Source organism: Chelmon rostratus, chromosome 10, assembly GCF_017976325.1.
Source record: "Chelmon rostratus isolate fCheRos1 chromosome 10, fCheRos1.pri, whole genome shotgun sequence".
Classification (NCBI taxonomy): Eukaryota; Metazoa; Chordata; class Actinopteri; order Chaetodontiformes; family Chaetodontidae; genus Chelmon; species Chelmon rostratus.
In genome coordinates, this window is record NC_055667.1 from 13,912,916 (window position 1) to 13,939,099 (window position 26,184).

The 26,184-nt window shown below is 41.7% G+C and overlaps 1 protein-coding gene across 14 annotated transcripts in view; it reads left to right on the top strand.

Moving 5' to 3' along the window:
* Nucleotides 1–136: 136 nt before the first annotated feature.
* huwe1 (HECT, UBA and WWE domain containing E3 ubiquitin protein ligase 1) overlaps nt 137–26,184 on the top strand; it is a 41,842-nt gene continuing 15,794 nt past the window's right edge. For 5 of the 14 annotated variants that reach the window (XM_041944927.1, XM_041944938.1, XM_041944932.1 and 2 more), the window contains exons 1-51: nt 137–180; nt 2,214–2,283; nt 5,766–5,815; nt 6,023–6,092; nt 6,842–6,940; nt 7,777–7,983; nt 8,113–8,265; nt 8,360–8,422; nt 8,592–8,669; nt 8,796–8,846; nt 8,931–9,099; nt 9,179–9,279; nt 9,497–9,647; nt 9,735–9,862; nt 10,019–10,159; nt 10,293–10,398; nt 10,550–10,657; nt 10,742–10,843; nt 11,036–11,116; nt 11,360–11,466; nt 12,339–12,516; nt 12,601–12,692; nt 12,777–12,997; nt 13,138–13,195; nt 13,295–13,471; nt 13,693–13,938; nt 14,333–14,466; nt 14,548–14,660; nt 14,751–14,933; nt 15,040–15,256; nt 16,037–16,159; nt 16,289–16,526; nt 17,056–17,403; nt 18,190–18,246; nt 19,021–19,143; nt 19,232–19,327; nt 19,458–19,727; nt 20,147–20,299; nt 20,413–20,540; nt 20,669–20,750; nt 21,891–22,067; nt 22,215–22,766; nt 22,949–23,144; nt 23,294–23,461; nt 23,571–23,719; nt 23,808–23,874; nt 24,318–24,541; nt 24,645–24,856; nt 24,986–25,168; nt 25,780–25,964; nt 26,042–26,181. In XM_041944927.1, the coding sequence (XP_041800861.1) occupies nt 6,048–6,092; nt 6,842–6,940; nt 7,777–7,983; nt 8,113–8,265; nt 8,360–8,422; nt 8,592–8,669; nt 8,796–8,846; nt 8,931–9,099; nt 9,179–9,279; nt 9,497–9,647; nt 9,735–9,862; nt 10,019–10,159; nt 10,293–10,398; nt 10,550–10,657; nt 10,742–10,843; nt 11,036–11,116; nt 11,360–11,466; nt 12,339–12,516; nt 12,601–12,692; nt 12,777–12,997; nt 13,138–13,195; nt 13,295–13,471; nt 13,693–13,938; nt 14,333–14,466; nt 14,548–14,660; nt 14,751–14,933; nt 15,040–15,256; nt 16,037–16,159; nt 16,289–16,526; nt 17,056–17,403; nt 18,190–18,246; nt 19,021–19,143; nt 19,232–19,327; nt 19,458–19,727; nt 20,147–20,299; nt 20,413–20,540; nt 20,669–20,750; nt 21,891–22,067; nt 22,215–22,766; nt 22,949–23,144; nt 23,294–23,461; nt 23,571–23,719; nt 23,808–23,874; nt 24,318–24,541; nt 24,645–24,856; nt 24,986–25,168; nt 25,780–25,964; nt 26,042–26,181 (7,380 nt within the window). In that variant the 5' untranslated portion in view covers nt 137–180; nt 2,214–2,283; nt 5,766–5,815; nt 6,023–6,047. Of the gene's footprint in view, nt 181–2,213; nt 2,284–4,957; nt 4,974–5,765; nt 5,816–6,022; nt 6,093–6,841; nt 6,941–7,776; nt 7,984–8,112; nt 8,266–8,359; nt 8,423–8,591; nt 8,670–8,795; nt 8,847–8,930; nt 9,100–9,178; nt 9,280–9,496; nt 9,648–9,734; nt 9,863–10,018; nt 10,160–10,292; nt 10,399–10,549; nt 10,658–10,741; nt 10,844–11,035; nt 11,117–11,359; nt 11,467–12,338; nt 12,517–12,600; nt 12,693–12,776; nt 12,998–13,137; nt 13,196–13,294; nt 13,472–13,692; nt 13,939–14,332; nt 14,467–14,547; nt 14,661–14,750; nt 14,934–15,039; nt 15,257–16,036; nt 16,160–16,288; nt 16,527–17,055; nt 17,404–18,189; nt 18,247–19,020; nt 19,144–19,231; nt 19,328–19,457; nt 19,728–20,146; nt 20,300–20,412; nt 20,541–20,668; nt 20,751–21,890; nt 22,068–22,214; nt 22,767–22,948; nt 23,145–23,293; nt 23,462–23,570; nt 23,720–23,807; nt 23,875–24,317; nt 24,542–24,644; nt 24,857–24,985; nt 25,169–25,779; nt 25,965–26,041; nt 26,182–26,184 lie in introns of those variants that run through there. The other 9 variants (XM_041944931.1, XM_041944930.1, XM_041944933.1 and 6 more) reach the window with 9 other exon arrangements.

Sequence of the window (26,184 nt, forward strand, 5' to 3'; positions counted from 1 at the left end):
AGTGTGTCCACTTACAATACATCCATAACTTCCTAGAAGAAAACGCATTTGCGTCGTTTTTCTATAACAATTACAAGGGAGTGCCTGGGTAAACGCAGCAGCAGGTATTCTCGCGAGATCCAATACTACCCTACCACTCGCTAGTGCAAGATGGAGAAGCGAATGTAACACGCATTCGAGGTAAGCAGAAAGACTTATTGCATAGTATTTACATGGGTTTTAGCTACCTGGTTGCATACATTTTCCTTCCCAAACAACTACCTTCGATGATTTGCACCTATGTCTAGGATCCGAGACCACAAAACTAGTGTCTTTTTAAGGGTAAAGTACGGATCATATGCTGTGTAAACCGCCATTTTTAATTTAGCCATGATTCCACTGATAGAGCATTGTGCAGAGCTCTAACCGCTAGCAAGTTAGCTCGCGCGAAACCCGCAAACATACACGCCACACACATATACACACTCATGTCCACTGTGTGGGTATGTGCGCCTCTGTACAAGTACAGACCAATCATTATACTCGTTCAATGGATACTTACTTCGGGAATGGTAATACAAACCACCGATGAGAGTTAAAATGTGTGTCAGATTGCAGATTTGACTTTTCGGTAATCTGCTAATGTTAGCCGAATTGCTGAATTGGAACCGAAGTAATTAACGTTAGCTTAAACTGCTAACGTTAGTGAACCTAGCTAGGTCGCCTAACTAGCTTTTAAGTTTGCTAACGTTAGCTCCACCTTTGACTTCACTTTAACTACCTAACGTTAGGAAGCTACTTCATATTAGCAAACAATGTGAGCAGATTACAGTAGCCGGGTTACAACTAACCTAGCCAATTTGGGAGCGATAAACGAGTTAGGGCGTATTATAATGCTACTCAAACTAAGGTACCATTCACGGCCATTACTGTATTTTGTGATGCAGATGATTTGACCAGTTCAGAACGTCATTATTCTACGTTAGTATTAACGTTAACGCTGCTCTGTTTCTTGTGGATGTAACTATCCAGGGAGGTGTGGTAAATTAAATTCGTTGATAAGAGGAGCATCACACTGTCAAATAGGCTGAATTTACATACACCGAAGTACATTAAATTCTTCATTCAAGTCTTTGAAAGCAAGTAGTGATGCCTCTTAGTGAAAACAGCCCAAAGTTTTTAAATGTGAACCTAGTAAAGCGAATATGTGGCGGCTGTCAGCATCTTCTTTGATCCTGGTCATCCTCTCCATCAGTGACCATAGTGCTGATATGACAGCAAGGGGAGTGGATTTGGTCCAAAGAATTCTGCATGCTACTGATTTGCTCTGTAAGAAAACAATGTCTGAGTTGGTTAATTAAAGCAAGCCCTGAGCTGCAACACTCGAGTTGACACCAAAAGCTAACTTTAAAGCTCAGTCAGCTGAAAAGTGGACATATAAATGTTTTGTCCCAAAGTATATGAGTGCATACCCCAAATTTGGGACGTCTAATTTAGTTTTAACTCAATATATACTTGATTTAAATTACAACCATTAAAGTACCAGATGATGTAGTGACTGTAATGTTCTAAAATGCGGAACACATTTTGTATCTAATAAAGCACTACTGGCATTTGTGGGTTATTTATTATGAGTCTTGAAGACATTTACATTCAGATTGATTGACCGAACTAAGACATGCACAGGTATAGCAAAAGCAAGTTTCAGTAGAGCGTTCTAGTTGTGCGGCAGACAGTATTGCAATTACAATTGAGAGTGATGAGTTTCTAGTTCATGCGTCTAAGAGGTATTAATAACCCACATATAAAATATTAAAGAAGTCAATTTATTGTTCTTGAATAATGTTTTAAAATAACACATGTCCAAAGGACTGGACAAATTTTTATAGAAATTTTTGAGACATGCAACATTAAGGATAACTCAGCAGAAGTCTAACAGACGGACTATGTATAGACACTCACACTTGCACATAAAAGGAAACCATGCAGACTCCAAAGGTATAAAGATTGAGATGGGTTTTTAGAATGTCAATGGCAGAGACAGCCCTACACACTGACCAGCATTATACCATTAATTCTTTATATGGTTGGGCTTGAACTTGCCGTGAATATTTATCCTTTTCACAAGCCTTGTTTAGTGTAGAAATCTGTCAATTGAAGTGTTTTGCTGATGATCAAGCACCTTGAATTTTCTCATTCTGTCATATCTGATGTAATTGTTTATCTGTTTTCAGATAGTTTAAAGAAACTGCAAAGCAAACCAAGGATGAGAATGGTGGAGCTATTAAACCAAAGCAGTTTCTGGTATGTACCGCTAACGTATTTAGTTCATTGACTCAAACTGTTTTGTTGAAACACATGAACACAGAAGGGATACAGTGATTTACTATGAATATTTGCTTCCCAGCCTGTACCATCCTCCAAAATAAGTTAACCACTACTTAGAGTTAATATCATCAACCACACGTTATACACAATAGTAAGAATAAGTCATTTTCTACCTTTTTCCACACATGAATGATCAGATATTTCTGGCAATGCAATTAGGTATATCTTAATTATTTTGTTAGTAACCCAAACTAAACCCAAACGGAAGATTGTGTAGCTTCTTACATGGATGTTTCATCCAAAAGAAAGGGAAGTTATTTTTGTCTTCCTCTGTGGTCTTCTCTAACCACCCAGATGGTGCTGTGGTGATATACGGTAATTTGCATTGATCACATGTAGTCCACCTCAGTACAATGGAGCTCAGTGGCACAGGATTTATGCTGCTCATAGCGCCAGACATTTTTGGTTTAGAAAAAGTAACCAACTCTTAGATGCTGACCAGTATGAGATTTCTGAATGTTACACTTGATATCTGAGTGTAACAAAAAAAAAAGTTGATAATGATTTTCCTTTTTGATAGATTAACAATTATCCCTGAAGTTTGTTACTGATATTGAGTTGCAACCATATACTGTATATAATGAGAAATTCGATTTTGAAATAAACTTGAGTGGAAGTAAGGTCATTATGAATAAAATATATCCTCATCTGTAAACAACATGGCAATGATTTCTCATGCTAATTCAGAGTTGGATTATTCAATGATCTTGTTTTAATGTATGTTTGTTGCTAAATAGATTGATAGCTAGATAGCCAATATTGGCCTGGCACATTTTAATGTGGCTAACCAAAAAAAAAAAAAAAACAAGTATTAATCTACTGAACTAACTGATTTCTAAACATTTAAAGTTAATCAATACCATCATGAGCAAGCTTTAATCAGCTGGCATAAAAACTGGGAAGCTGAATGCCTATTGCTTATTATCAGATGGATTTGTCTGAACCAAATATGCCCTCATAATGCTGCCTTTACTTTATACTCGTGTATGAAGTATTGTAGCTCTGCGGATTCATTGTGTTTCAATACTCAATTATTTTTTGGTTCTCTGTTCAGTTTCATGTTTATTACAACCACGTTTCAAAAACAGTCAGGGTGCTGTGTAAAACATGAATAAAACGGAATGCAATAATTTGCAAAAAAAAATAAAAATAATGTGTTTAGCGACAGTGGTTTTACGAATTGTTCCTGAGCCCATGCAGTAATATTCTTTATACAGTCACGTTTTTCACATTTCACAAACCTCACTCCATCCTTTTCACAAACCTCACTCCATCCTTTCATACCCAATCATGATACTGTCACCTGTTACCAATGAACCTGTTTACCTGTGGAATGTTCCAAACAGGTGTTTCTTGAGCATTTCACAACTTTCACAGTCTTTAGTTGCTCCTGTCCCAACTTGTATGAAATGTGGTGCTGGTTGATGAGGTCAAACATTAGATATATTGCCTTTGTACGGTTTTCAGTTGTGCATTTGACAAAAAGGATTAGCAATTTATCACATTGTGTTTTGTTTTACACAGTGTCCCAACTTTTTTTGGAATCTGGGTTGTACTTTTGATGCACATATAAATGCATTCCCCTGCGGTGTGGTTGGCTGTTATGCACCTGATATGTTCTGGTGCAAATAATTTCAAGGGTTGTGTAGTCATATTCATTATTATTTTAGTGTTTTTAGTCATTCACTGCGAATGTTGTCAGTTGTAGATCTGGGTTGTTGTTAAATGTTAAAGGATCGTATAAAATGTTGAAGTGATGCGTTCCACCGAGCGGCAAGTGCCCTATATTAACATGCACTGCATCGATAAACAGCGGCTGCTCATTCCTGCCGTAACGTTATTCACTTTTTGCACACTACCCAGAGTCATGATGACTGTGCCAACAGCTGGTGCCTGTGTGCTATGGAAACAAGCGCGGATACTCTGAAAAAGAATACAACGAACGCATGAACAGAGTTCTTCATCCAGCTGGTAGCTTGCAGTCAATTTGCCCGAACGAAACCTGAAAACAAAACTCGCAGTGTCACGTTAGACCCGTCCGACAATGATTCAGCGAGTTATTATGCGTTTCTGCCTGCTACTCAACTAACGGTAGCTAGCTTGCTAGCTAGCGCGTGCTACGGCTGTCTAGCTGAGGAACCAGGGTAAGAGCCTTAGCAAAGTATCCTGGTTACCTGGTTCCAGGTATTTGATACACACCCATCTTACTGTTGCTGATCACGGAGTGGTCTTTATAGTTTCGCTTTTACTTAGAGCGGATATGCTGAAATGGGGAGTGCGGAATTCGTCTGCGGCCTGCGCAGCCCCGATCTAAATTAGTCAAGAGTTAGGTCGGGACAGCGTGGTGAATTTGTGAGATCTGGATTGACAGCTGTGGCACGAATGGCTAAAACTGTTGCTTTTCGGTTAGCTGCATTCTAAATGTTTGCCGCTGAGTAAACACATGCCTTTTCGTGACTTGGCTGACTTTTTTAAGGTCTGGTGATATTCAAATGCTTTGAAGTAATTCAAGAGAAGATCGTTTGTCATCGCTGCCGGTAGCTCACTGTTAGCTGGTCAGTGGCTAACATCAACTCCGTAGCAAACGATACCGATCGATTTCTTTGGTATGTTAAGTGTCCCAACGTGTCTTGTTTTGTCAGACGTGCTGTTTGGTAGTCACCAAAAAAAGCAATCTCGTTTGTGGGTAGTAACTGTAGTTCAACATGTGTACAGTGACTTGCTAATATTAGGTAAATAACGTTGTGCTATTAGCAAGGGTGCCGTTAGCTTGTTAGCGAGGTAGCTACAACTTTAACCTGTCAAGTCACTTGAGTTGATGATGTGCAAGCTTACTGTGGGGTTGCGGTCTGTTTTATGGAGATATTTCTTGAATCACGAGGACGTTAAACGGTAGACAAATGTTTTAGGCCATTAAATGAGGCCCATCCTGATTTGATTAACTTTGTGTCGTATGTTGCTAGCTAGCCACTAGCTAAAGCTCTGCCTCGGGCTGCTTTGTGATGATGAGACCTCGCCTGATAACGTAAACAAATTTAGTATCGTTATCATCTTTAGGATGACGATTGTGCTAACTTATTTGCAAGCTGCTGCAGATTTTTAAGGGCAATGCCCATATCCACCACCCTTGCTTATTAGTTACTTTGTCAAAATTGAAGCATGATAACTGATAGTTTTTTGTTATTTCACTCACAGTACATCATGCACACATTTCCATATAAATTATATTGTCAGGATGCACTGTAAGGCTTGCGGTTGTGATTTGGATGGCATCTAAATTAATTTACAGCTTGCCTACTGCCTGTTTGCATACCACCCTTTCTTGCTATTGATGTATCTTATGCGTACACCTAAAAAAAATGATTGTGGTGTGAAATTTTTTAACCATCCTTTTGCAGGTGACGTGACTTGAACATGCTGTTAAGTGGGTATTGCCAAATTATTATCTGTAAGTACATTTCACATTTCAAGCGGTAGACAATTCCAGTTGTTAATTCTGCATCTAAATGTCTTATTTGTCTTAGAATATTTAGATGTTTAATGTGCAATATTTGTCTTATTTACAAATTATAAGTCATAAGTAGTTCTTTATCATAACACATTGAAATCCAGCATCACGTCTTGCTTTCTGATCGACATGAACATTTCTCAACAGGAGCAACAAATAGAGATTATCGACAATGAAGGTCGACAGAAGCAAGTTAAAGAAAACTCCTACGGAAGCTGTAAGTATGCATAATTTTTGGTGTGATCATTTCTGGTTTCACAGGTGTCTAATTTTCAAACAGTAAAGATACTGAGGCTGAGTGTTACTGTGTCATAATGTGATAGGAGCCCATAACGGGGGTCACAGCCTAAGTGATTAACTTACTTTTCAGATGTTGAGGTTTGCATAAACAGAAGTAGCCTGTCACCTCTTTATCTAACCAGCCATCCAAAAGAGCACTGGAAACAAGGAGTAGCCAGTTGCTAACCATGGTGACAATAAGGCTGTACTTCCTGAAGGTGCTTCACAATATTAGTCATGGCAGTGAGAAGCATTTAAACGGCAGCTGGACATATTCAGTTGGCATAGCGGTAACACAGTAATTACAGCTGTGGTTAAGTTAAAGGAGAGCAGATCACAAAACCATATAAGGCTTCTATCTTTTAACCTGCCAGAATGCTTCATCAGAGCTGCTTGTTGGATGGTTGACTACGATTAACCAATCCTTTTACTGCAGTGATACTATTCAGTTTAAGGCAGAGATGGTCATAGTTTCGTCCTGCTCCTAAGCAGGCCAAAATATTGTGGCTCAGTGTGGTTGCCCCCCATCTGTGGGTTTACGAAGGAAATGCAAATTTTAACATCTCAGGATGTCACAGCATAGCTCAAGAAGGTTATACTGTGCTATATGGCATTAGCAGAGAAGAGGCAAAGGTGGTCCGTGTGCTTTGCTTGACTAATTATTTTGTGCTTCTTCTGAACCAACAGCCTGCTGACTGCAGGATACTTATAGAGAAGCTCAAGGCATGCAGTGATGAGCAGCTGCTGGTTGAACTGCAGCACATTAAGACCTGGAATATTGGCAAGGTAAGTCCCAGTGTTTTCCAGGAATTTGCCAGGGATTGGGATGTGTCTTAGAGTGTTACTACACTAAACTAATCTAATTTGGAAAATTCTGCTTTCGTGAAAACAATGTGTTCACACCAGCATCACAAAATTGTTCGTGTGGGGACTTCTGTCCACAGTGAAACACCTGAAGAATAAAAAAAATGGAGAAATCACTTGTTTGTAAGTAAACATCTGATAATGAGTTAGACAGATGTCGCCTGGCTGGCAAAATAGTTATTTTTAAGTCCACAACATTGTTTGACAAACTCAGATTTAATACAGTTTAATGGAATGAGTGTGATTTCATACTCATTCAGTGAATTAACTTAATTATACTAAACGTTAGCCAATAGGCATTCTTATGCTGCTGCTTGTGTGACAAAATCAACATTAACTGTTATGCCGTCTGATTGGCTATATCAACATTTAAAACTTAACGGACTTCACACAGCCAAATGTGACTTGGCAGGCAAGAGACACAGCAGATGTGCTGAGTGTCAACCCATTCGTTCAGTACCCTGTTTGTGGATGTACTCTTGAACCCTAACCCAAATGTAAAAACTATTGACTGTAACCACTATATTCTATTTAACCAAAACAAAAATAAGACAACAAAGAAATAAGGTTATCATTTTTATCATATCTGTGTTGTGAAAAGTCATGGCATATCACATCAGGTTTACTGTAGGAAATCTCACTTTCACTTGGCTTAAACAGAAAGAATCCCCAATGTTTTTGAGGAAAATAAAAAGACCTTGGATACTTAACCTTTACTTGATCGATCACTGAAAATTGTTTTTGTCTGTCTTTAACAGTGTGAGCTGTATCACTGGGTGGATCTACTGGACCGCTTTGATGGCATTCTGTGTGATGCAGGCCAAACAGTGGAGAATATGTCATGGCTGCTGGTATGTGACCGTCCCGACAATGGCCAGCTCAAAGCCCTGCTTTTGGCGGTGCTCAACTTTACCGCTCTGCTCATCGAGTATAGCTTCTCTAGGCACCTCTACAGCTCCATAGAGGTAGGCTTGAACCTTGTACACTCTCTATCACTTCTCTGCTTTTCTGGACTGTTCATGTGTCAGAGGAAAAAGGAAAGCAGCTCACTAACTTTATCCCTCTTTTGTCTACCACTCCCATCCCCGTCACAGCACTTAACCACCTTGTTAGCGTCATGTGACATGCAGGTGGTCCTGTCTGTGCTGAACCTGCTCTATGTGTTCAGTAAGCGCTCCAACTACATCACAAGACTGGGATCTGACAAAAGGACGCCTCTACTGGCCCGTCTGCAACACCTGGCTGAGGTCTAGTGAATGCCATTGTTTTCCTATTGCCATGATTCCATCTGTCTCTCAAGAGAAAGAGCTGTATTGTTTAGTGTCTTTGTTCTGTTTGTAGAGCTGGGGAGGAAAAGAGAATGGCTTTGGTCTGGCTGAGTGCTGCAGGGATCTGCCTATGACGGTACGAATTTTGTAGAGTTATGTTCAATAACTGTCTGTCACCTATCTACAGCTATGTGGCTCTTAGTTTTGTGCTTATAAATAACCATTGTCAAATGAGACTGATAAACCACTGCTATCTCTTCTTATTTCTAATTCTTATATGCTGCCCCCCGTTGGTACATGAGCAGAAGTACCCTCCCAGTGCCACCACGCTGCACTTTGAGTTTTACGCTGAGCCGGGCCCTGAGGTCAAAGTAGAGAGGAAGGTAAAGACCAAGACATTGTATTTATGCAATCATTATCAAATAAAAGCTAAATACATTTTTGAAATGTTGTGTTGATTGGTCATCTTCTTAAAACCTTTCTTTCTAAACTCTCGCCCCTCGCCCCAGCAGACGAGTAGTAACACACTACACTATATTCACATCGAGCAGCTTGACAAGGTACAGTCAAAAGAATTGTGTCATTAACAATGGAATAATAACACCTCAGGTTCTTTACCTTACACATGGTCGTCTGTCTCTCAGATTTCAGAGAGCCCATCTGAGATCATGGAGTCGCTGACAGTGATGTACAACATCCCTAAAGACAAGCAGACCCTACTGTTCACACATATTCGATTGGCCCATGGTTTCTCAAACCACAAGAAGAGGTTGCAGGCAGTGCAGGCCCGGCTGCATGCTATCTCTATTCTGGGTGAGTGGAAGCCCTTTTTGCAAAGACAAAGACACACAGACTTTTGCTGCAGGTTTTAATTGCTAACTTTTCTTTGCAGTGTATTCAAATGCACTCCAAGAGTCAGCCAACAGTATTCTGTATAATGGCCTGATAGAGGAGCTGGTGGATGTGTTACAGATTACAGACAAACAGCTTGTGGTGAGAAAGAAGCTTCCTTTTTCTGTTAGATCAATATGTCATTACGCTAAATGCTTGTGCCACACTAGCAGTAGCATTTGTAATATGACATTAGACATCTTTTGCTGCTTTCTTAGACCAATATTACTTTAAAATGTTTGGACTCTTGTCAGTGCAGATGTATCAAGTCCCGTCTCATTTTGTTTTCTGAAATATTGTATTCGATTTTGTCCCTCAGGATATCAAGGCAGCATCTTTGCGCACTTTAACTTCGATTGTCCATCTGGAGAGGACACCCAAGCTTTCCAACATCATCGACTGCACTGGCACTGCCTCCTACCACGGCTTCTTGCCTGTATTGGTGCGCAACTGTATACAAGCAATGATTGGTAAGAAAGTGTCTAAGGCATTTTGTGTAATAGTTAAGTGTGAGAAAATTTTAATTTAAAATTAATTGATTTATTTGTATTTCTTAGATCCTCTGATGGAACCCTACCCGCACCAGTTTGCCACTGCACTCTTCTCATTCCTCTACCACTTGGCTAGCTATGATGCTGGAGGAGAAGCCCTTGTCTCCTGTGGCATGATGGAAGCCCTCCTAAAGGTATACCTGGTCCTTCTGATACGTAATTACTAATCGTGGCTTTCTTAAAAAAGGGAAAAAATGTCAATTTCCTACAAGAATCATCTTTATTGGCCAAGTATGTCTATAGATACAAGGAATGTGACTCAAGTTTTAAGTTTGTCTGTTATTTTGTAGGTGATAAAGTTCCTGGGTGATGAGCAGGACCAGATCACCTTTGTGACACGTGCAGTGCGAGTCGTGGACCTCATCACCAACCTTGACATGGCTGCCTTTCAGTCCCACAGCGGCCTTTCGATTTTCATCTGCAGGCTAGAGGTTGGTGATGCACTTTGCATAGTCTGTTTCTGACACAGCAATCTTCAGCTACAGAGCCCCTGAAACTTCTGCCAAACTGCTGGACTGACTCATTCTTGTTTCTATCACTTTCTCAATTACTTTGTATATGTAGCATGAGGTGGACCTGTCAAGGAAAGAGTGCCCTTTTGTCATCAAGCCAAAGATCCAGAGGCCTAGTGCAGCTGTGGAGTCTGAGGACATGGACACAGACATGGAGAGTAAGACACTATTCCTAAAACCTTTGGAATATTTTCACCTTCAGAAATTAAAATCTAAAAATCAAGGCAATAATTTAAGACCTAGGGTATTCGTCAGAATTGTCAAGTTATAAAAAAGAGGAGTTGATTTGCCAACATTGTGTATTTTCAGTGTCAGAAGTTGCCATGGAAAGCAGCCCTGGACCGTCCACATCTTCCTTGTCCAGACCAGAGGCGGACCCCCGAGTACAGAGCAGCGCTGCTAACACACCTCGTACAGGTACTCACAGGAAACACACAAAAGAACAACAACACGCTTGTCACTATTATACTCTCTCATCACTGTGACATTCTGTCTCTTTAGGTATGCAGTGTATCCCCCAGAGGGCAGCTCTGTTAAAGTCAATGCTAAATTTCTTGAAGAAAGCCATCCAAGACCCTGCCTTTTCTGATGGTATACGCCATGGTGAGTGTTTGGCATCCTTTTATTTGTTCTTTAGCGAAACTCAAGAGCAAGGTTTTTATACTATTCTTGTGTGTACATGTTAAACAGACTCATACATTGTTACCTCAGCATTTATGCATCTCATTATGCAAATGTTGGATGTTAATGTGTATATGTGCAACCTCTTTTCCTCATGTGAAATGCTTTCTCCAGTAATGGATGGGTCCTTGCCTACCTCACTCAAGCACATCATCAGTAATGCAGAATATTATGGCCCTTCACTGTTCCTTTTAGGTGAGTTCACAGTTGCGCTTTAGAGAAGCCCTTCAAGTTCTCTTCAGACTGAGCCAAGTGCTCTCACTTAATTTCAGACATGCAGCTTTTATTTGATATTAAACAGTGTATCAACTGCAAAAGGCAATTGAATGTGATGATATTTCACTGTTTGCTTTGATATTTATTCATTTGTAATCATTGTATTTGATTTATGATTTCCCTTTTTTCTCCCCTTTCTTCCTCTGTCTTGCGGGTTTGTAGCGACGGAGGTTGTGACGGTGTTTGTGTTCCAGGAGCCATCCCTGCTCTCCTCCCTGCAGGATAATGGTCTCACTGATGTCATGCTACATGCCCTTCTCATCAAAGACGTAAGTTTACAGCACTACCTTTGCTTGCAGCTTTTTTTTTGTCTCTGTTTGCAACTGTTCAGTATCAACTTTTTAATTTTCTTTCAGCACATGTACTGAATTTAATACCTAAAATTAAGTCTTTCATCTGTGCACAGTACCCTCAATACATTACGGTTGTGCGGAGCTCTCCAGTTGCTTATATTTGACATTTGTTGACTGTCAGTGTGAAAAGGTTGCCCTCTGTCAAAGGTCAGGGTTCAGACCTATGCACATACTCATTAAATTGACACTATAAGCCTTAACCTGAAAGCTTTATCATGTGGCAGTAACATCCATTCACCTGCAGATAAAACAAAACATACCTGAAGCCCCTGGAAGCAGGTGTTGAATGTATTAATACTAATGTCTATCTTACAATTTCAAATTATCTCAGTGATAGTATTTAGTTTGGAAAGTTGGTTGATTTAATGGATTGCAAATTGCATTGTGTCAATTATAGATGTATGCTATACTATAGCAGATTTGCATGAAAAATTTGATCTTATTCATTTGTGAGAGCCTCCATACTGCTCATTGAGTTGTGTTATCCAGTCAAATGCAGAAGCAGAATACAGAATGCTATTCAGTTATATTTCACTTTCAGTTTCTCCTTTAATGTAAAAAATCCCACATTTACACGGTCCACTGGCTAACCCAAGTCAAATTCTGGCATGTTGTATAAACAACTACACAGCAGTAATGGAGGTCATTGAGTTTGGTGTAAAAGCATTAAAATGTGAATCAGCAATGTGGAAAAAGCGTAAATTGATAATGTGTCTTTGATGGGGAAAAGACAATAGTTAACTCATCTTTGTAACGTTCAACCCTAATTTCATGTTCTCTCTTTCCAGGTTCCTGCTACTCGAGAAGTGTTGGGTTCTCTCCCTAATGTGTTCAGTGCCCTGTGCCTGAATGCAAGAGGCCTGCACTCATTTGTTCAGTGCCAGCCGTTTGAGCGCCTCTTTAAAGTGCTTTTGTCCCCTGACTACCTGCCTGCCATGCGACGGCGACGCAGCTCAGACCCATTGGGTGAGTTGGACTGTATGTGCTGTGTTAAGAGCTTCCACTGTGGAACCTGGATGAGTGGATGACATATTTTGTGTTTGGCTTCAGGTGACACTGCATCCAACTTGGGCAGTGCTGTGGATGAGCTTATGAGGCATCAACCCACTTTGAAGACTGATGCTACTACTGCCATTATTAAGGTAGTGTACCTTGGTTTACAAGCGCCCTTTCAAGCGTTGCTACATCATTTGACAGGAAAAATTGACACTTTATTGGTGTTGCAGTTACTGGAGGAGATCTGCAACCTAGGTCGAGCCCCTGAGTACATTTGCCAGAAACCATCAATCCAGAAAGCAGATGGCACTGTGGCAGTGCCACCAGCACGCTCCAGCCACGCTGCTGAAGAAGCTTCAAGTGAGGATGAAGAGGAAGAGGAGGCCCTCCATACATTCAGCCAGCAGCAGGGGGAACCAGAGAGCAACAGACAGTCAGTGCCACTTGAACTGTATGACGCTGAGTTCACAACACAATAGAATAGAACAACAACTCTTCACAGACTTAGATATTTATTTATTTATGTCAAATCGCCATATTCCATATATATATTAGTTTGTTGTCTTTTTGATGATGTTTTGCTTCTTGCAGGGTTGTGGGCACAGAGGAGCGGATACCAATTCCTCTCATGGATTATATTCTGAACGTAGTAAGTGTTGATTCTTGGTCTTGATTGTTTTGGGTATGTTGTGAAATATCCAAGCTATAAAGCGGTGCTCAGCTCATTTATGTTGCATGTGTTTTCCAGATGAAGTTTGTGGAATCCATACTAAGCAATAACACAACAGATGACCACTGTCAGGAGTTTGTGAACCAGAAGGGGTTGCTACCTCTGGTTTCTATTCTGGGCCTCCCCAACTTGCCCATAGACTTCCCCACATCTGCTGCCTGCCAAGCTGTGGCTGGTGTCTGCAAGTCCATACTGGTGAGCACAAAAGAGGGACCAGTGTTGTGATTATTTTTTTTTTCTTTCTTGTATTCCCTTATCAGAAATGGTACACATTAAAATGAATGTGATGTTAAAAGGGTCACATTTAGCCCAAAGACAGATTTTAATCTGCATTTCCTGGCTGACTCGATAAGAGAAGAGACATCAGTTTGGTAAATTTAGACTGAAGCGTTTTTCTCCTAAATCCTCTCCCTTAGACTCTCTCACATGAGCCTAAGGTACTACAGGAGGGCCTGTGCCAACTGGATAGTATCCTGACGTCTCTGGAGCCACTTCATCGACCAATTGAGGTGCCTGGTGGGTCTGTTCTTCTCAGAGAACTGGCTAACGCTGGCCATGTAACCGACGCCACGTTGTCCGCCCGTGCCACACCACTGCTACATGCTCTTACTGCAGCACATGCCTACATCCTCATGTTTGTCCATACTTGCAGAGTAGGACAGGTAAATATGCATGCATTTTCTTAAAGAAATGTTTTTTAATAACCTAAAATCATTTGATTGCAAAACGTGGTCTGTTCTTCGTATTAAATGATTACTAGAATCAATTGGCTGCATCAGTGATTTGTCAGTATCATGGTTATGGGAGTGAATACCTTATTATTTTATGTATTTGTATTTAAAGGTTCTCTGTGGAGTTTTAGCTCTACAAGCCTAACTTTTGTTTGTTTACAAAAACTCCACAACACACTTTTTAAATTCAATTAAATCAGTTTGGAGAAAATTACCATCTGTTCTGTGTTAAAAAGAATTCTATTTGTTTTTCAGGTTCTTTTAATTTGTGTTCATTTTAAAATGTTTCAGCAACTCAGAATGTTTTTGTGCTATTTCTAAACAGAGTGAGATCAGAGCTATCTCCGTCAACCAGTGGGGTTCCCAGCTGGGCTTGAGTGTTCTCAACAAGCTCAGTCAGCTATACTGCTCTCTGGTATGGGAGAGCACGGTGCTGCTGTCCCTTTGCACGCCTAATAGGTGAATTTCTTATTCTTTACCTTCATTATTTGTTGTTTGATCAGCTGTAACCTTCTAACACCTCTTGGATGTGCCCAACAGTCTGCCGCCAGGATGTGAGTTTGGCCAGGCTGACATGCAGAAACTGGTGCCCAAAGAGGAGAAACCATCTGGCAGTACTGCAGCAACCGCAACATCTGGCTCAAGGAGAACTGGTAATACAACCATTTAGCATTGTTCATTGAAAACCTCCATGTCCTTGGAACACCCAACCAGCTATTTCACTCTCTTCTGCCTTTGTCTAGCAGAGTCTGAGGCTGTGTCTGTGGATTCATCTGCTGGTGGATTGTTGGAAGGCATGGGTCTTGATGGAGATACCTTGGCTCCCATGGAGACAGATGAACCCACTGCAACTGACCCTAAGGCCAAGTCCAAACTTACCCCGGCTATGGCCACACGCATAAAGCAGATTAAACCACTTCTCTCTGGTGAGATCATTTGTTTTTGTGTTTTTATGTCTGTTAATATTTTGACAAAATGCCTTAAATTCCCTTAACTTTATCGTCTCTCACTAACCTACTTATGTCTCCCCAGCTTCATCTCGACTAGGTAGGGCTCTGGCTGAGCTCTTTGGCCTGCTGGTGAAGCTGTGTGTGGGCTCACCCGTGCGCCAACGCCGCTCCCACCATGCCACAAGCACAGGCACTACTCCCACGCCTGCTGCCCGGGCCACTGCCTCTGCCCTCACAAAGCTCCTCACCAAAGGTCTCAGTTGGCAGCCCCCACCTTACACACCCACCCCTCGGTTTAGGTAAGTGCAGACTGTCCTTACCACCAATCATACCAGCATTTACCATTGCTAATATTAGATTAGATTAGATTAGATAAAATTTAATTATAATCTCACAATGGAGAAACTCACTCTTACAGAAGATCTTCCGAACACACGAGTGGGGGGATGCAAACAGCAAATTGAGGTGCAAATAAGAACAATAGGAACAATAAGGTCCAAAATAAGAACAATAAGGATGCAAATAAGAAAAATAGGAAGAACAAAGGTGCAAATAAGAACAAATGCAGCAATAAATTGCAACTGTGCAAACCACAAAAAGAATTTCAAAAATGTAATAATAAAATAAAGAAAATAAGGTATCCTATGTACAGTAAGTTTAAGAAAAAATATATATGTATATACATATATATATGTATGTATATATATATATGTATATTTGTGTGTGTGTGTGTATGTATGTATGTGTATATATATATATATATATATATATATATGTATGTGAATAGGTTTATATATGTGTATATGTGTGTGTGTGTGTGTGTGTGTACATATACACACACACACATAGAAAGTGCATGCATAGAAAGTGTCTTTTGCCCAGCAGTAGTGGATTTGAATGTTTGGATTGTTTGTAATCAGAGAAGAACAGAACATAATAACTATACATTGGAGTTGTACAGTCTGACAGCGGTGGGAATGAATGACCTGCTGTAGCGCTCCTTCCTGCCTCATGTATATATATGCATTGCACAGAGAGGTGACATGGAGTGTTTTTCTTTTCTTTTATTTGTCTGGCAGGCTGACTTTCTTTATCTGCTCAGTGGGTTTCACATCTCCCATGCTGTTTGATGAGAGGAAGTACCCCTACCACCTCATGCTGCAAAAGTTCTTCTGCTCTGGGGGGCATGATGCCTTATTTGAGTAAGCCCCACTCAATGCAGTGAGATATCAAGAACAGTGTTCTATCTTCAAAGTTTGCTTGCTAGTATTCAGAATGTTCTTATTTCTAAGTTAAACATGAGTGTTATTGGTTGTGTTGCTTTTGTGCAGGACATTTAACTGGGCCCTGTCAATGGGTGGGAAGGTGCCTGTGTCTGAGGGTCTGGAGCATACTGATCTACCAGATGGAACAGGGGAGTTCCTGGATGCCTGGTTAATGCTGGTGGAAAAGATGGTGAACCCAAGCACTGTTCTGGACTCACCCCACTCCCTGCCAGCTAAAATGCCTGGGGTCACCCCCACCATGCCCCAGTTCAGCGCCCTTCGGTTCCTCATAGTTACGCAGAAGGTCAGCGTCCACTGACTATAGAATTCTAGTGTGTCTGTCTGCCTTCAGATAAAAATTTTGAGTTTGTGTTTTCAACTTGGGAAGTCAATTATACTTTTTGTGTGGCATTCAGATGGTTTACTTTTAAGAACACAGTTGCCAGGGAAATGAGAAAAATGGACACCACAAGATTCCTTCCTGTTGTCTTTTCAAAAATCTCTTTTTTTTTTTATTTTAATCAAACCATGTCAAAGAGCAATTTTTTTTTTGTAGGCAACAAACTTCCATTACCACTGCAACTTTTTAAATACCACAAGCCATGAATATAAATAGCACAGCACTAGTTCATTCATTTTTACTCCTTGTGAACATGAAAAAATGACCCTGTTGACGTGCATTATATCTCTTATACATACTGTTCTATAAGCCTTATGTTTTATGAGTATTTTCTGACCTAGGTATGAGAGGTGAAGGATTTTCCATGTATTTATGTTGGTGTTTTATTGCTATAACACTGTTTGTGTTATATGTTTAAATCTCCTTCATTCAGGCTGCATTTAGCTGCATCCGTAGTCTGTGGAACAGGAAGCCACTGAAGGTGTATGGTGGCAGGATGGCTGAATCCATGCTGGCCATTCTCTGCCACATCCTGAGAGGGGAGCCCGTTATCCAGGAGCGCCTGGCCAAGGAGAGAGAGGGGACGGTGCGCCCAGATGACGAGGCGGCCTCCACTGGTTCTTTGGGATCTAGCGTTGCCCCTGGAGCATCTACAACAAGTGGAGAGGCACCAGCACCGACTGGAACAACACCTGGAGGGCCAGCAGGAGGGTCAGCTGATGATTCAACCAATTCTACCCCCCGCCGTGAGCCCCAGGTTAACCAGGCTCAGCTTACACAGGTAAGGTACACGTATATGGAAACGCTGTCTGGTACACATTTTGCAGTTGATTTTTGGTGTCATTGGTTTTTCTTTATCACTCATAGAATGTTGTACATTGTATGTTTGTTCACACTGTCATGATACTGGACTTTCATCTTTTGGGATAAACGTCGAGGAACAACTGAGGACAAAGTGTGTATGTTTATGTTGCTTGCATTTTTTTTTCCTGAAAGGAGCATTGAGTACGATTTTGGGAGATCTGTTAGCAGAAATGGAATATAATATGCATAGCCATTAGTGTATAATCATCTGAAAATAAGGTTGTGTTTTTGTCAACTTAGAATGAGCTCTTTGTATCTACAGTGGGAGTGAAGTCCCATCATGTTGCACCACCATGTTTCTACAGTAGCCCAGAATGGACAAACCAAACACTGTCTTTACAGAGGGCCTTTCCGTGTTTCTGGGTTCTTTGTGGCCACCGTAGGGGAGGGTGAGATGAGGATTTTTCAGTTTGTTGCAATCTGCAACCTCACTGCTAGAGGCTACTAAATCCTACACACTGGACCTTTAAATTGTGTGACAGCTTTTTCTGCTCAGCAGCTGTGGTTTGTTCCTATATCCTTGTCAGTATTTTCATCTTACCGTGCCACTACTGCAGGCGGTGTTGACAGCACAGGTTAACTGCATAATTGTGCATCTAGGTGACCATCTAAGCAAGAAAATAAAGCAGAGGTGGCGTGTTTGCCCGTCTTCCTTTTCCATATTCTGCATGCACTGAATCCTGGGCCAACTGTTTTATAACAGGGAAGACGCAGAGGGAGAGAGAGACACGCACAGGTCCGCCAGCAGCAGTTCCAGCAGGTATAAGGGCAATCAGGGAGAGGGGAAGAAATTGAGAGGAGAGATGGAGAGAGGAATACTGGCACACACAGGAAACAGAAACGCTGAGACATGACAGTTCTTGCATGAGGACTAGCCTGGCCGTGCACACCAAAACTGCATTTCTCTGCACCGGTCAACAAGGGAGTCAGGAGAATTGAAACAGGAGTCCAGTGGGGAGGGAGGCAGGAAAATAGAAAGGGTTTGCATGTATGGGATGCATATTTCCCATTTAGCAGAATCAAATCATTTATATATGTTCATATATGCTGTTTATCATAGATTTTAAGTTTTGTTTTTTTTTTTGCCAGATCCACTTGTGGAGACTATAGAATAGGTGCCAAATGCTTCAGATTACCACCCAGCATGGAGCGCCACTCCATTACATGTTCTGAACAGCCCAGTTAGTTAACATGGGCGGCTAAAGGAAGCTGGCAGCACTTCTGCCTCCTATGTGTTCCCAGCATAAGAGACAGAGAAGGGTTGGAGAAGAAAAGGGAGAGACTAATTTGACCAGATTGTTGAGAATCATATCTTTTGATGCCGATACCAGGATGGTTTGTTGGGGTAAAAGGTTTGATTGGGTTATGTTGTTGTTCAATCTTTATTTTTATTTATGTATTTTTATCTTTTGTCCTCGTTGAGCTGTATGTCCTTTTTCCTATTTAGTTATATTGAGTGCAATGTTTAAACCGGAGTCAGATTCGTTCTGCCGAATGAAGACATTTCTGATTCCTTTGTTCTCCTGTGTTTTAGCTGATGGATATGGGTTTCTCAAGAGAACACGCCATGGAGGCCCTACTGAATACCAGCACCATGGAGCAGGCCACGGAATACCTACTTACACACCCTCCACCACTTCTTGGTGGAGCAGTGAGAGTAAGGCTTTATAGACAGAAGCATACTTTTCTTCTTTGTAACCTGGCTAAGTCAAGACATTTGACACTGTTGCCCTTTTTCCATCTAGGACCTAACTATGTCTGAAGAGGACCAGATGATGAGGGCCATTGCTATGTCACTTGGGCAAGAGGTCAGCATGGAGCAGCGTTCTGATTCTCCTGAGGTGCGTCATCCTCACTGCACAAGTTACATGGGGAAAAAATTAACCTGTCCACTGCTAAATGAAACCTCATGAATGAATATCTTACTCTTTAGCTGAGCAGCTGTTGAGATAACTTCTGTGTCTGCTTCAGGAGGCAGCACGTCGGCGTGAGGAGGAGGACAGGAGAGCCAGGGAGCGGGCAGAGGAGGAGGAGGCCCGCTGCTTGGAGCGCTTTATGGAGGCTGAGCCATTGGACCCTAAGGAACTTCATGCTTTCACTGACTCCATGCTGCCTGGCTGCTTCCATCTTCTAGATGAGCTGCCTGACACAGTCTACCGTCTCTGTGACCTGCTGATGACTGCCATTAAGAGGAGTGGCCCGGAGTACAGAGATCTCATCCTCGGACAGGTTGTCCACCAGGTCAGTAGATGAATGCATGCTTACTTTGCAGTCTGCTCTCTAGGGCTCATTATACACTTATGTTTACAGTTAAGTGATTTGGGGTGTTGTGAAAGATGTTTGAGTTCATTTCCTGTTGTATTGCAGATGTCTGCAATTAAGGTGTTAGCCTTACAACTTTGGTAGAACTCATTTACTGTCATGTTTTTCTTTTAGCTTAAATATCAAACAGAGTTTTCAGATGCAGATTTGCATTCAGTTGGATACAGTTTCTCTTTGTTGTTGATTTTTATACATTTAAGAGTAAATGCATTTGGAAAGTACCTTGAATGCAAATGCACCTCTTTAAGTCAGTGAAAAAACTGCAAGCTTTTGAGAAGTCTTGCCAATAGAAGCACAACATTGTTGTACCAGCCTGATTGTGTTCATGTTGTGTGTAGGTGTGGGAGGCAGCAGACGTGCTGATCAAGGCAGCTGAGCCTCTGACTACCAGTGACACAAAGACAGTATCTGAGTGGACCAGACAGATGGCCACACTGCCCCAGGCCTCCAAACTGGCAACACGAATTTTGCTGCTCACGTTGCTGTTTGAGGTAACAGAAACACGTGCATTGAAAATTCAAACCATAAAATGTTGACTTATAATTAATAATAAATAATGTTTCATCTACACTTTCCAATCATTTGTTGCTTTCTGTTTCGGAAGGAACTGAAGCTGTTGGGTGCCAGAGTGGTGGAGAACAGTGGGATTCTTGATTTGCTGATCAAGCTGCTTGAGGTTGTGCAGCCCTGTCTGCAGGCTGCTAAAGAACAGAAAGACATCCAGACACCAAAGTGAGTTTTGCACAGCCCTACAAACTTGTCTTCACTTGCTATTGTTGCACCAGGTTTTCATTATTCAAGACCTAATGTGTTTGCATCATGAATTTATATTTATTATATAAAATGACTTTTGTCTGCAGATGGATCACACCAGTACTGTTGATCATTGACTTCTATGAGAAGATGGCAGTCTCTTCAAAGCGCAGGGAACAAATGAACAAGGTAAAAGTCAACCTTATAAACAAAGCCACAGATACAAATAGACACACACACATGTTGTATATACTGTATGTCTATTGATTTTTGTTTTTTCATTGTACAAGTGTCATTGTTATGCAGTATATTATGCTAGATCTGTCTACAGTGTAGCACAGTTTATAAATTTATGTTTTTTGTTTTTCAAATCGAGATCTGTTGCATGCAGGAGTGGCAATATCATCTTGGAGTGTAGTGGAATATCAACAGGCAAAATGATAATGATTTTGTTGATCACCTCCCTCCAGAATTTCTTAATTTTGTCACACTCCCAAACTAGGGTTGTCAGTTTTGGTTAATTGTCCTTTTGATAGCCTGACACCCATTAACTGGTAAATTTTGAACTGAGGAGCACAATGAACTCTGAAAAACTTGGTGTGGAAACAGTCATTTTATCATCATAAAACATACTTAATTTTAACTCAACAGAAAAAACTCACCAAAACTGTCTTGGTTTGTCTTTCTGTTCCATCAATCACCACCAGCTCTGGTTGTGAAAAAAAAACAAAAAAAAACAAAACGATTTCACTGAATCAGTAGGGGAGTGAGCGAGAGGGTGGACATCAGGGAAGCATGGGGGAAAACAGCATATAAAGCCAGAATATTTTCACATCTAACTGGGGAATTATTTTCACTGGACTGTCTCCAAATGACTGGAGATACTTGAATATGTTGGAATTTATTGATTTTCCTGGTATGAAAAGATAATGACCAGAAAAAATTGTATATTTAAATAGGTACTCATAAGGACACAGCTCCATGAGTGGAAAGAGTAGGAGCTGAAAGGGAGTAAATTACATTAATCAAAATTTATTGCATTGCCCTGTGATACCCCTCTTGTCTGCATATTTAGTGCCTATGCTTTCTTTATTCAAAACTTATTCAAAAATCAGGAAGACAGGAAGATTTACATTTTGGGTACCAAGTATACAGGAGGTGGGCGAAACACGCAATCCCACATGACATTACATCCATAAATACAACCTTGTCAAGTTTATGATGTGTTTTTGTTGTGTCTGAGGTTGTGAATAAACTGTGCATTACATAATCAGGTGTTGATGTGCACCTTTTTTTTAATTTATGAGTTCTCTCTCTGTCTGCCTTTAGTATCTGCAGCCCAATGGGAATAACTGGCGATGGTTTGATGACCGCTCAGGCCGTTGGTGCAGTTACAGTGCATCAAACAACAGTACCATTGACTCTGCATGGAGGGCTGGGGAGAGTAGTGTCCGCTTCACAGCTGGACGCCGGAGATACACTGTGCAGTTTAACACCATGGTGCAGGTATACACAAACACTCGAACACACATCTTTCTCCACTTCTAGAATACTTAAAAACTACACTCCATGGGCTCCTGAATTTTAGGGTTGTTTGTATTGCTGGAGTTGGCTGGGTTCCTTTGTTTGATGTAACACCACTCTATTGGACAGGTAAATGAAGAGACTGGTAACAGGAGGCCAGTGATGTTGACTGTCCAGAGAGTGCCTCGCATGCCCAAGCCTGCCAAGACTGGTAGCATTACTGACTCAGAGAGAGAGGAGGGAGACAGGACCAAAGCAGAGGAAACCCATACTGACCTAGACTCAGGGGCAGCAGTGGAGATGAGTGCTCCTAAGGATGATTCCAGCCAGCTGAAGGAAACCACACCTGGACCTTCATCTTCCCTCGAGTCTGACTACTCCCAGGGCTCTGATATTGTTGTGCAAGGCCTGACTGAGGACATGACCACCGTTCTTATCCGTGCCTGTGTCAGTATGATTAGTGTTCCTGTGGACCCAGACACCCTCCATGCCACACTGCGTCTCTGTTTGCGCCTTACACGCAATCACCACTATGCTATGATGTTTGCTGAGCTGAAGAGCACACGGATGATTCTTGGGCTGACGCAGAGTTCCGGCTTCAATGGCTTCACCCCACTTGTTACTCTGCTGTTCAGACACATCATAGAAGATCCAGCCACGCTGCGGCACACCATGGAGAAGGTCAGAGTCTATTCTCATCTGTGTAAATGGAGGTCACAGTGTTGCCACAGATGCTGACTGATCCAGTCAGCTAGTTGTGTTGTGCCACTGATTTGTTTTTGCTACATATGCCTTTTTCTGAACAATACTTCTAAGTTGTGTTGATACATAAATAAAAATTCCTCAACAATCTGTTGCCATAGGTGGTGAGGTCAGCGGTGACCAGTGGGGCAGGTAGCACCACCTCAGGAGTGGTGTCAGGCAGCCTTGGTTCCAGAGAAATCAATTATATCCTTCGTGTCCTGGGCCCTGCCGCCTGCCGTAACCCTGAATGCTTCGCTGAAACCGCCAGCAATTGTGTCCGCATTGCTCTACCTGCACCCCGTGGAGCTGGCACAGGTGAATTTGCAAGCTTTTCTTAGTTTGTTTGGTAACTTATGATTAGATTTGAAGTTACAAGTACTGTGAATTGGGTGGATACATTTGTTAATCTAGTCGTCTGCATTTTTTTAACCCTAATACGCTCATACTCAATCTTTTATTTACAGCTTCAGATGACGAGTTTGAGAACCTTCGAATTAAAGGGCCTAATGCTGTGCAGCTGGTTAAGACCACTCCTCTGAAACTGTCCCCCTTACCCCCGATCCCTGACACAATCAAGGAGGTCATCTATGACATGCTCAATGCTTTGGCTGCCTACCATGCTCCTGAAGAACGTAAGACATGTTAATTCTGGTGACTTTTTGAAGGGTGTCTATATATAATTTCAATGGAAATAGTCTTTTGAACATTTTAGCTATATGCATGTTTCTGTATGTGGCACAGCTGAGCGTCCAGAAGAACGTGCAGCAGCAGTGCCTGGCGGTCAGGACCTGTGCCAGATATTGCAGGATGTTGGTGATGATGTTTACCAGCAGTACAGACTCACCCGGCAGGGAAGCGACTTTGACTCCCAGTCTGCATTCCATATCAATGTGAGTCTCAATGACAAGTTGTCCTGTATTGAAACAGGAAATGTATCATCTCCTCAGTTAATAATAGAGCTGTGTCTCTTCCTCTCAGACTCAAGTGTTTGCTGCTGATGGAGGTGTTGCTGAGTCTTCCCAGTCTGGCACACCACAAGGAGAAGGTGAGACCAAAATGTTTTTTTTGAAACCACGCAATATCTGTGCAAGGTAACTAAGTCGGTCACCTCTAATCACATTCTTGTTTATGGCAAAGCACTGTGCAGCATGGTAAAGATCTGTATGCCAACAGGGTAGCAGACAAAGTCAGTCAGTCTATAGTCTTTATCTCAATTCAACTGTTTCAGGCCACCCATACTTTGAATGATTATGTGAAAATGCCCATTTGAAAGTATACTGCAGAACATTGCTCTCTGTTTTAGGGCAAAATAAAGCACACAGAGGCTATAAGTGTGCTTCAGTCGGGTGTAAAATTCCTTTTTAAAATTCCTTTTTTCCTTCCTTTTTAAAGACTTTGATTTGATTTACCATTTTTTATATGTATGGCAATTCACCATGTTAGTGTGTGCGCTGTGTATGATCTGTGTATCCTATCCAACTTCCTCAGCTTCCACACCAGAAGAGATGCGCGAGGAAAAGAAGGAACAGGAGGGAGAGAAGAGCACCAGTTCAGAGGAGGGTAAAGCAGCAAAGGTAAAGGCAAGCAAGCCTCTAATGCCTACCTCCACCATCCTGAGACTGCTGGCTGAACTGGTGCGCTCCTATGTGGGCATCGCCACACTAATCGCCTCCTACTGCTACACTGCTGGACAGTCTGAGCTTATTAAGGAGGTTGGTTGTTAGACAAAATCTGCCTATCACACCTCTATATTATGATGCCTTTACTATACTTTTTTTCTCTTAACCTGGTTTCACCTCATCTGTATCCTAACAGGATTGTAGTGTTCTAGCCTTTGTGCTCGACCACTTGCTTCCTCACACCCAGAATTCAGAGGACAAGGACACCCCAGCCTTGGCACGTCTGTTCCTAGCCAGCCTGGCAGCTGCCGGCACAGGCACTGATGCCCAGGTGGCTCTGGTCAATGAGGTGAAGGCTGCCCTTAGTCGAGCACTAGCCATGGCAGAAGGTGCTGAAAAACATGCCAGGTAAGCACCATAACAAATGAGTAAACCAAGCTAAATTTGAGAATATAACCCTTGATTAATGATTTATATGGATTTGTACAAAACTATACTCCCATTCTCACTCTTTGTTCTTACACATCTATTTCACAGGCTTCAGGCAGTGATGTGCATCATCAGCACCATTATGGAATCGTGTCCCTCCACGTCTAGTTTCTACAGCACAGCAGCAGCCAAGACCCAACACAATGGCATGAACAATATAATAAGGCTCTTTCTCAAGAAGGGACTGGTCAATGACTTGGCCCGTGTGCCTCACAGCTTGGATTTGTCCAGGTATGTCATTACACCATATGAATTAAATTTTACAATTGAAATAGTTGTTGACAAGGGGTCTGCATCACAAATCAGATCTGTAGAGTAGTTGGTTAAACGGGCCCTGCATACAACATACTGCGTGTAGATTATTATTATTATTGTTGTTGTTGTTATTATTACTATTATTATATTTGTTATTATTACTGTTATTTATTTTAAATAGCAGTTTGCATCCATGTTTACAAACAGTCTTCTTCTTCCCTGTCCTTGTTTGCGCATTGCAGTCTATCTTAGCATGTATCTGCCACCTGTTGATCAGTAGAATAGTGTGACACTATTGGCTGGACTGTGCCATCAATTTACATGCATGTTTGGTGTGTGTCACTCATAGGGACCTTTAACTGGAGGTTTAGCCTAAACTTTTTGGCATCACAAAGCCCCAGTGTTGACAAAGCCTGTTAGTATCCCTGCCTTTCCTGTATCGAGAATTTGAACCCTAGTAAAGCAGATGACAAAGTTGAACTTGCATGTTCATTAGTTATATTTTAGAGTTGACTCCACAAGAAAATATTTATGCTGTGTAAAATCAGTGCAAACTAACTCCATATCCTTTACATCATTTGCTTTAGTCCCAACATGGCCAACACAGTGAATGCTGCCCTGAAGCCTCTGGAGACTCTGTCCCGCATTGTTAACCAGCCCAGCAGTCTGTTTGGGGGCAAAGGAGGCTCCAGCAAGAACAAGGCTGAACATGACACTGTGGGCACTGCCAGGGACAGCAACAGCAACACTCAGGACCAAGGTATCCACATGAGTAAGATGAGACACTTCAACACTGTAAATCCAGTGATTCCAAATAGGTCTGTGGCTGATGTGTGGCATCTATTCCAGGAGAGTCTGGTGAGGCAGAGCCAGTTGAAGGCAACCACAGGGTGCAGGGAACAGACAGCGACCTAATGGATGGAGAGACAGAGGGCGACACGGTGGTCATTGCTGGTCAGCCAGAGGTTCTCAGCACACAGGCTATGCAGGTG